The 9,840-nt window shown below is 27.7% G+C and overlaps 1 protein-coding gene across 1 annotated transcript; it reads right to left on the bottom strand.

Moving 5' to 3' along the window:
• Positions 1-6,151: 6,151 nt before the first annotated feature.
• LOC146885888 (uncharacterized) lies at positions 6,152-7,168 on the bottom strand. Its single transcript, XM_085674661.1, has 2 exons — positions 7,080-7,168; positions 6,152-6,573 (listed from the first exon to the last, which is right to left on the bottom strand). The coding sequence occupies exons 1-2, from the start codon at positions 7,092-7,094 to the stop codon at positions 6,316-6,318; spliced, it is 273 nt and encodes a 90-aa protein (XP_085530787.1). The 5' UTR covers positions 7,095-7,168; the 3' UTR covers positions 6,152-6,315.
• Positions 7,169-9,840: the final 2,672 nt, after the last annotated feature.

The raw sequence follows: 9,840 nt of genomic DNA on the forward strand, positions 1-9,840 counted from the left end.
TGGTTAGTTATATAGGGGAAAGGGAAAATGGTGATTTGATTTTTGATGACACTTGGAAGTGCAGTAAATTGGGGGAAGATATGGTGTGGTGGTTAATGGGACCCAAGTTAAGGAGATGAGGGTGATGGGTAGACATGAGTCAAAGAAACTTGTGGGGGCGGCCACACTCTGGTGGGGTTCTGTTCCTTCAACACATACGTTGTATGACATCAAATCTCTTTCCATGTCTGCCACTACCTTCCTCTTTCTCTCTTCTCTTCTCTTCTCGGATCACTGCTATTCTTGGCCATACACAAAAACTTGCTACCTCGTAAGTCATGCACAACAGTACTGTTGTACAAATAGGCCTCAAGTTCAATTTCGTTATCAATCTTGTTATAAATCTTGAGTTAACTCAAATTATAAAAGTTGATGGAAGTTAATATTCAAGTAAAAGACTGTTAATGCACAATCCAAAACATTAGATGAAACTTCAGCTTAGAGTGACATTATGCTATTACAGCAAAAAGAATAATGTTATCTATGATTTTTCTTAAGTTAAATTATTCCATTTCAAACTCGTGTTAACATATTAGGTATAATTATTAGAGTTGTAAATTTTATCTGTGAGGTATGTCTCAATTTTAACTTATTCTTAAAATAAGTATTATTTTCTTGGATTACTAAATGAAAAGGTTGAAAACATCTTACAACAAAACAAACAAGACTTTAATTTTCTCTTAAATATTTTTTAGAATTGCATCAAGTCTTTAAAGTATTTTAAATTGTAAATTGATTTTTCAATATTTTACAAAAGTTATTAATTGGTCCTTAATTGACTTTTAATATTTGCAACTTAATCCAAAGGTTAAGGTTCAATCCAATATGTCTAATTAGGTCGGTCTAACATAATTTGAGTCCAACTCAACTTAACATTGTCAAACGAGGGTCTCACCCTGGGAAACATAACTTAAGCCTAAATTAACATGGCCTGATATGGACTAGGTTCAACATGAACTCGACTCGACTTGATCTCATGTGATCTAACTCAACTTGACTCGACATGAGATCAATTATACTCTACATGATGTGGGTTTGACCCATTGGATCCAACACAACTAAACTTGATGTAGGTCTGACTTGGCTCATCCCAACCAGAGCTAGACTTGACTTCGCCCAACATGGATCAAACTTGACTTAACCTAATATGGACTCAATTTGAGATGGACCTAACTCAATTGAGCTCAAGGTAAACATGAATCGACTCGTCTTAAGTGGACTTGACTTGACTTGGTTGTGCGCCAACGTCAACTCAAATCTACTTGGTTTCACATGGACCAAACTTGACTCAAACTGATGTGAGCTTGGCTAGAATAAGCTTGACATGGGCCCAACTTTACCTGTCCTGATGTGAACCCTACTTGACTCAGCTTGAGGTCTACCCAACTCGACACTAAATGATGGTTGTCTCATTCAATTCATCTTATTCATCCCGACTAAGGTCCAACGCGACTCGTCATGACATGGGTCTGACTCAACTTAGTATGATGTGGCTCAATTCAACTCAACACAACTTGGAGTCTATCAACCCCGACTTAACTTGTACCCTATCTGACTAGGATCCAACCCAATCTTGTCCATTTTAATCTAAGATCGACTCAAACATACTTAACTTTTATCTAACTTAACTTGATCTAGGTGTCACCCAATTTGGTTTGAAATGAGCATTCTCAAGCTAGCATAATTTACTTGAAATCAGATTTACTCATATTGAGTTTTAATTTAGATTGAAACTATTTTAAGCAATTTTTTTTTCATGTTTAGATAATGTTCATAGAGATCTTTGTTAACATTTTGACATTGTAAATTGTTTCTTCCACTAACATTTTGACGATTGAGCTCTTTTCATAACTGAAGCATAATATAAACTTTCTGTCTCGATTTTCTACCTTGATTTTCAATCGAGACAGAAAGACTATCATTTTTTATCTTGTCCTAATATGGGTATAGAGCCAAAGACAAATAGTCAAAAAAACCGTGACAAAAACCATTACACTGGTGAAACAACCTAGAATTCAATTTGTGAATCCAACTATGTTTTTACTCATATTTTCGTTCCTCCTTTTATTGCTCTCCTTTTTTTATTTCAAACTAATCAAATTAGGTAATTTTCAAGACGATATTTGTTTATTTTCTCTTTCCTTCTTAAAATAAAAAACACATTAAAAGGAGTAGCTAAAGCTAAAGGAAATATTTTTTTTTTTTACTCAAATAGCATATATAGATTGAAAAAATATCTATGTATTATATTGTACCAAACATTTATATAGATTGTACATTTTTATTTTCAGGCCAAAATTCAGTAATTTTAACTTAGAAAATTAGAAATTTAAAATATGTTTTCTTTTTAATCATAGAAAAAAGGAAAAATAGATTTTTTTAAAAATAAATTAAAAAATAACACATTTCAAAATTCAATTCTTCAAAAACCAAAATCTAACATAAAAAAAAAAATCATACTTTCTATATAATATTTGACACAATATGCAATAGGGAAATTTTAAATCCAAAATAAAAAAAAATCTCAGAGAAAAAGAGAACACAACAATGAAGAAGAAACTAGTCTCATCGTGTATTACTATATTATAGCTTCCAATAAATACTTGAAGGCTCTTTTTCCTCATATATCATGTGATTTTGACTATTATCTAGTAATATACGTGGTTGAATCATGGTTGAATCTATTACACACATTTTTTCTACACTAATTTCATATCTTCTCCAACCTCTCTTTCCATTTAGTGGGAATGCTTTTACAAACATTACCCTTTTCATCTATAAAATTTAGTTTCATTTCTTATTTTTAAAACCCTTAATTTTCATTTTTACTTTTCGATAACTATCATTATAAACAACGTAGAATTAACAAAAAAATGTTGCTAAATGCAAATAGGAATAAATTTCAACAAAGTTAGAGTGTCATCAAAAGGCAATCTTACACTAAAAACAAAAGAGAAAGAAACAGAAATAAATAAAACTGCAAATGGTCCATTCTTTCTTTGAGATTATCCAGAACAATGCATGAACCTGTTACAATTGTTGACAATCGCTGCTGAAAGGTTTCAATCAATTTTAGTTAATTGATTTAACGTAACAGGATGTTGATGCAGAAATTGTAGTTTCTTTGGGACCAAAACACAATTTCACCTTTTTTTTTTCAACCTCAGTTCTTCGAAGTTGGTGTGCATAACGTAGTGCATGTTAATCTGTAAGAAGATCTGGGATTTTAAATGAATATGGAAGAAATGTGGATAATAACGAAGAATGAAAATATTGAAAAAAAAAAGAGGTGATAGGGGGAATGAACGACAAAGAATTGATGAAGACGATGAACATGGTTGTTTTCTGCATGCTGGGTCAAAGTTATATAGTTTGTGATTTATGGTTTTGTTTGTGTGGGGTTGCAAACACACGTGCATCAGAAAAAGACAAGGCATAGTTAATTATAGTACACTGTTTCTTCTGCAATCATTAAGTAATTAAAAACTAAAAAAAATGTAAGTGGCTAATACAAAAATGAGAAGAGCTTTCGAACTTGTTTTACTTAAACGTTGAAGGTTGAAGTTGGAAAGAGAAATCCTAATACGACGCCGCTGCTTACTGATATTTTACGAATCTAAAATATGTTCTTATATGGCTCGAAAATATGAATATATATGTTATAAAACAATAGCAATGTAATACAATTAAAAGTAATACGTTTTATTATATTAAGAAATACTGTAAGTTTACGAAATTTAAAAAACATTAAATATGCTTTTAATTCTTAAATTTAAAAGTAAAATTAAAATTTATATTTGTATCTAATTTTGATTTGGTTCCTAAATTTTGATTTGGTCTTCAAATCAAAAAATAAATACATATAATTTTTTTAATCTAATGACATTAATATATTTATGTTAAATTAATTTTAAACTATCATTTAAATTAAAATATGTTAAATGATATAAACAACTTAAATATAAATAATTTAATATTAATCTAAAATGTTATTGATATGTCTAAAAACATTTAAGTTAATTGACTTATACATATGAATGTTTAAAATTTGAAACGAAATTGTATGGAATATAAAAAAGAAATCCAATTTTAGGACAAAATAAAAAATAAAAATATATTTAATCAATTTAAAAAATACCATTTTTTTAACAGTTTACTCATATTATTGTCTGTTATTTCATTTACTTCAAAAAAATAATGTTTATATATAAGGTAATTCCTCATAGAAAGTATTATATATATATATATATATATATATATATATATATATATATATATATAATATGAATACTGAGTTTATTTGTTTTTTTAACCCTTATACATGTTTGGAAAAACATAGAAATGTCTTTTCTAATAACTTAAGTTTTCAAATGTTTCTTAAAAAAAAATTGTTTAAAAGACAACGTATTATTGTTAATGTTCCCGAGTTAACAATTAAATTATTTGAACAAAATTTGAAGATTAATTACGTTTCTAAATTTTAAATTTGATATCGAACAACAATTGGAATTGCTAGTGTTTTTTAAAAACTTTTCTTTCGTTCCATTAACTTGTGTACAAAAAAAAAAGCAATCATTATATATATTATGAATATGTATCTTTCTTTGTTTGTATTTTGTCTAAAAAAATGAAAGATTAATTCATAATTTCAGTGTGCTGCTAATACTGACTTCACCTTTCGAAAAAGATGGTCATCGTTTCTTTGTTACAGTCAAATATCAATCGACAGGGAAAGGATGCAATAATTGTGTTTATAAAATATTAGGAAATATTCTCTAAGAAAACAAATAGCTTTCATTCCGAAGGATTGTAAATCATGTATGGGAAACTGATTTTTTAATAACTAAAACTATTTAGAAGATGGCATTTTTTTCGGTTGTAAAAAAAATTTGTTAAAATTTAGTTCTAAAAAAAAATATTATTGTATGACCTCGTCTCTAAACTTCTTTTTCATCTTCACAATGTTAGACATCCGATTAATCTCAATTATTTTTATTTTTAAATATGGTTCGTTTGGAACTTCTTGGAATTTCAAAAGTAGCCAAACCACTCAAATTATGAGTATTTTATAACGTTTAAACAATATCCAATTATGACAAAAGAATTATCAATTAAGTTAATAGTTTGCCGTACGGTGAAGGTCATGCTTCAAATAAGTTAAATATATTTTTCATTTTTAAATTATTTTCAAAAATTATATTATCCCTATGTATATATATATATATATATATATATATATATATATATATATATATATATATTAGTAAAAATAAATATATTTAAGGAATAATGAGGTTACTCCAATACATGAAAAAAAAATGTAGAAAAAAACTATAACAAATGCTGCCTATTTTATTTATTTATTTTACGAAAGTCATAAAATATGTAAAACTCTTTGCCAAAAAAAAAATTACATGATATTTTACTAGGAAAAGTAATATTTTATATAACTTTTGAAATTTAAGATTGAAAGCATTTTGAAACTTTGTTAGCAGCCAATGGAAGCCCTGTTTCAGGACCATTGTCTACCATTAATGGAATGGAACGAACACACAGAATACTAAATACTAAACACTTGATTTTAATTCTTTTCTTAGAGTCGTCAATTTTTCTTAGAGTCGTCAATTGGGTGAGAAATCTCGAGTGAATTCGATCGTCATGAGTTCAGGTTAGGCTAAATTTTTTTTATAATTTTTAATATGAATTAATTTTTGATTTGACCTGCCAAAAATTCAGTTCATCTTGATTGAATCCATAATGTGGGATTGGTTTGTATTTGGAGTTAAACATTCTTTTGGATTGTATTTAGATTGTATTAAAGTTTATTTAGATTTTAATCACAATTATAATTTAGTTCTTTTGGGACAAAAGAAAAAAAAATTGTTTTAAATTAAGTGAGTCAGTGAATCAATCCGTTTAATTCACAAACTCATGGTAAATCAGAACAAGTTTAAAATATTTTAGCTCGCTAATAAATAAATCAGGTTAGATTAACTCACTAAATAACTAACCCATAATGGACTAGACGGGTGAGCTTGAAGCCTATTTTAACATCTTTACTTATTTATTTATTTATTTTACGAGAGTGATAAAATATGTAAAACTAATAGAATGGAATGGAAGCCTTTTAATAGTAAGGAAAATGTAATTCTTTTTTCCATCAAACAAGTGTGAAAGAGAAAGCAGTATACTTCAAAAGTAATTAATAGTTGGAAACAACATTCAATAACACATAAAATTTCTTTCTTAATTTCACTTTAATTGCCCACCAAAGCTTCATTTTTTTCCATTCGCCTTCTCATCTTCTCCTGCTGATTCTTTTCCAGTACTCGGATCTTCTATCATAACTTCTCTGGCCTTTTCCTCTGTCTTCAATATCACCACTTCCTTCGTGGTCTCAACAATAACAGCACCATCAGTTGTTGTTGCTTCTGGGACTGGAACCTCAATACCTGGTTTTCCTGGGATTGTTTCCTCAATCTTGGTCTTCTCGGCTGTTTCAGTTTCTTTAAATGTTTTTGGAACCTGTGCATCCTGCATGATCCGATTTCAGTTCAAAAAGTTTTCTAATCAAATTCATTTTTAAACCTAATTCAATCCTACAAAACTTTAACTTTAATTAAACACAACCGATAGCGGGTAGAAGAGAATATCCAAAAAAGTTCATTAGAATAGAGGTTCAAACGTAGCCCTAATACCATGTTAGAAATGAGTTTTAAGCTTAACTCAATTCTACAAAACCGATCGGTAAGGTGAAATTTGCACCTCACTTATATACTATGAAATTGTCTTATCTTTAGTTGATGTGGGACTTCCAATAAAATTGTCTCTATCTTATATATAAGTGTGACTTCCAACAACATAATCAGACATGAACTCAATTACACAAATACATGTGGATTATGGGATCAGTAGCACGTCAGAAACAAAAAAAAAATCTGGTTTTGACGAGTTGATTAAGCTCTGAGTTGAGCAATGAATCTCAGAACAAAAATAAAAATGTAATCTCCTAGATGCATGAAGGATTGTGGGTTAATTACCTGAACGGTGGCCATTGGAATAATGCAGAGAGTATTATATAGGAAGAGAAGCTAAGCGAGTGTAGTTGTGAGGAGCATGTGAAAGTGAGAGAGGTATTTATAGTGATTTAAAAGGTTCAAAGATCAACCCTGGAATAATCTTTCTTCAGACACACTCCATTTCACAGGAGGACGTTACTTTTTCTCCTCCTAATTAAAGAACATTGAAGAAATAAAAAAGAAGAAAACATAGAATTATGTGATGCTTTTTTCCCGAAGATCTTGGTACTTGAATGAAATGAAATTAGTGGCAGTGGATATAATTGTTGAGCAAGCAATTGCTTGTTTACCCTAATTGTCGTAAAATCAGGTGCTTTTACTGTTATGGTCAATATGTGTTTAGAAACTCTAAGGTTCGTAGATTGGCTTTTGCCAAAGAAAGTGGGCATGGAGGGAGAGACAAGTGTGGGACCTTAACGACCGACGTCCTTAAAATCTTTATGATATGTTTGTTTCTTGGGAGGTAAACTTAAGAAATGAACAATGAAAACGTTATTTGACATTTAGATGCAGATAAAAAGTATAATAAAAAGTAAAATTTTGTATTTGTAAAAAATAAAAATAAAAAACAGAGTCAAATGGGAAGTAAAAAAATTTTGAATGTGAGAATACTATTGCCCAATTAATTAAAACACAACAAATTTAGAGAAAATAGGATGTTGCATGACCTAAAATGAAATAAAATTGTCTATAAATTTCTTGCTATAATATGTAAAGAAATCCAATTATAAGTAGGGATGATAAAGGAGATAAACCCAATCTATTTTGGTCTGTCCTCTGTTTTGGTCCGTCCAACAGTTCAAAAATGGGTTTATTTTCTTGACTTGTGGACCCATGGACTTGCCCAGATTTATGATGAGCAAAACAAAAACTTCTTTATTTTTTCATAATAATTGATATTTATTTCCTATCGAAATAATTTCAATTAGTCTAACTAATCAAAGACAATAAACAATAGCAACCAAGATTATAAGATTATAACTAAAGTACAATAGCAACATGTCACGTTACAAGATATGTACAAATCTGTTAACCTAAAAATGCATAAAAAGATATTCCATATTTGAGAACTAAAATTATTATCTTATATACAATGATTATATTAATACTACTACTACTAATAATAATAATAATAATAATAATAAAAGGAACTTACAAAAACAGCGTAATGAATTGTGTAGAGATTGAAAAAGAAGAATATTTAATTTTGTAACTGGACCAATGAGCCAGTCCGCCCCACCCGCCTTTAACCCACAGGCTGCGGGCCAACGGGTTCAACATCCCAATCCGTCCCGCTTGAAGTAGAAAAACAAAAATTAATACTAAATATTTCAAAACAGAATTTTAAAAAACTATTATAATATTAAAAAAAAATTATCGATTGTGAGCAGATTTAATATGATAAGAAATTTGATGATTGAGCTTTAATTCTTTTTAATGGTATTGTATTTTTTACTTTTCTTTTATTTATATATTTACTTAATTTTTTCATCATAGATATGTTTTGCTTATGTATAGATAATGTATTTTTATCATGATTTAGTATGATACTATATGCCTAACATGAACTTATTGAAAATTAATTGCAGTTAATCGTTCATGTTTTTAGTGTTTAAACAAACACAAAATCGGTAAAACAAAAAAGGTAATCAATTGGCCTTAGGTTTAAATAAAATGTAACAAAATATTCATTTTACATTATAATATAATAAATAATTAAAATAATAAAGTTATAATGATAAAGAAAATAAATATTTTAAAATTTTAAAATTTTACTATTTAACAATTAATTGTATGAAAACTTCTAAAATTCAATCAGTTAATTTTAAATTAGTTTATTATATTTTAATTATTACAAATTGGAATGTAAAAAAAGTTATAGGCGTTATTCAAAATTAATTATTTGAAAATTTTAATTTTTACGATTATTTTTTATTTCATAAAATAATTATTTCCTAATTAGAATATTTTTTAATTTTTATTCATACTTATTATTAAATTTTAGCTAAAGGTATTTTGATTCTTTAAAATAACTTAAGTCTATATTTATGCAGCCATCACTACTACTAAAATTTTTCATATTATATGATTTTTTTTTTTTTGTAAATTTGTTAAACGAAATTTACAAGAAAAAAAATATTTTTTTGTCATTTTCTTATAATAAAATTTATAAGTATTTTCTAAAAAAAAATTACAAAACAAAATTTGTGTGGGTGATTCTATGACAGGTGTGAAATCTCTAGGTCATACTCTATACACAAAATTCTCCTTATATAGTTATCATGATTTTTTTATATGATGTGTGTGATTGAGTAAAGTTAGTGTTTGTGAGTGATTTTTTAATAATTTTAAATTATTTATAACTTTATTCTTTTTTGAATATACTAGCTTACTCTGTTTTCTATGTTTCGTTGTGATTTATCTATATGTGATAATTGTATATTATATGTGATCAAAGGATAAAGAGATAGGAGGGTTGAAAATTAGTAAGATTATTTGATATAAAAAAAACCATCCACGGTGGTATAAAATATAGATAATGCATAAATATATAATTTTGTATTTTATAAATATTTTCTCATTAAAAGAATTTATATATTAAATAAAAAAATTATTGAGATTATGGAGTACCGTAAATATATATTATATGTTTATATAATAATTTATGGTTTAATACGCAATTTGTAATAGTTGAAGTTAATTGGATGTTACATTTATCATG

This window comes from Vigna unguiculata, chromosome 6 (genome assembly GCF_037176805.1).
Source record: "Vigna unguiculata cultivar grain cowpea cultivar isolate G323 ecotype 2 chromosome 6, ASM3717680v1, whole genome shotgun sequence".
In the NCBI taxonomy this organism is placed as follows: domain Eukaryota; kingdom Viridiplantae; phylum Streptophyta; class Magnoliopsida; order Fabales; family Fabaceae; genus Vigna; species Vigna unguiculata.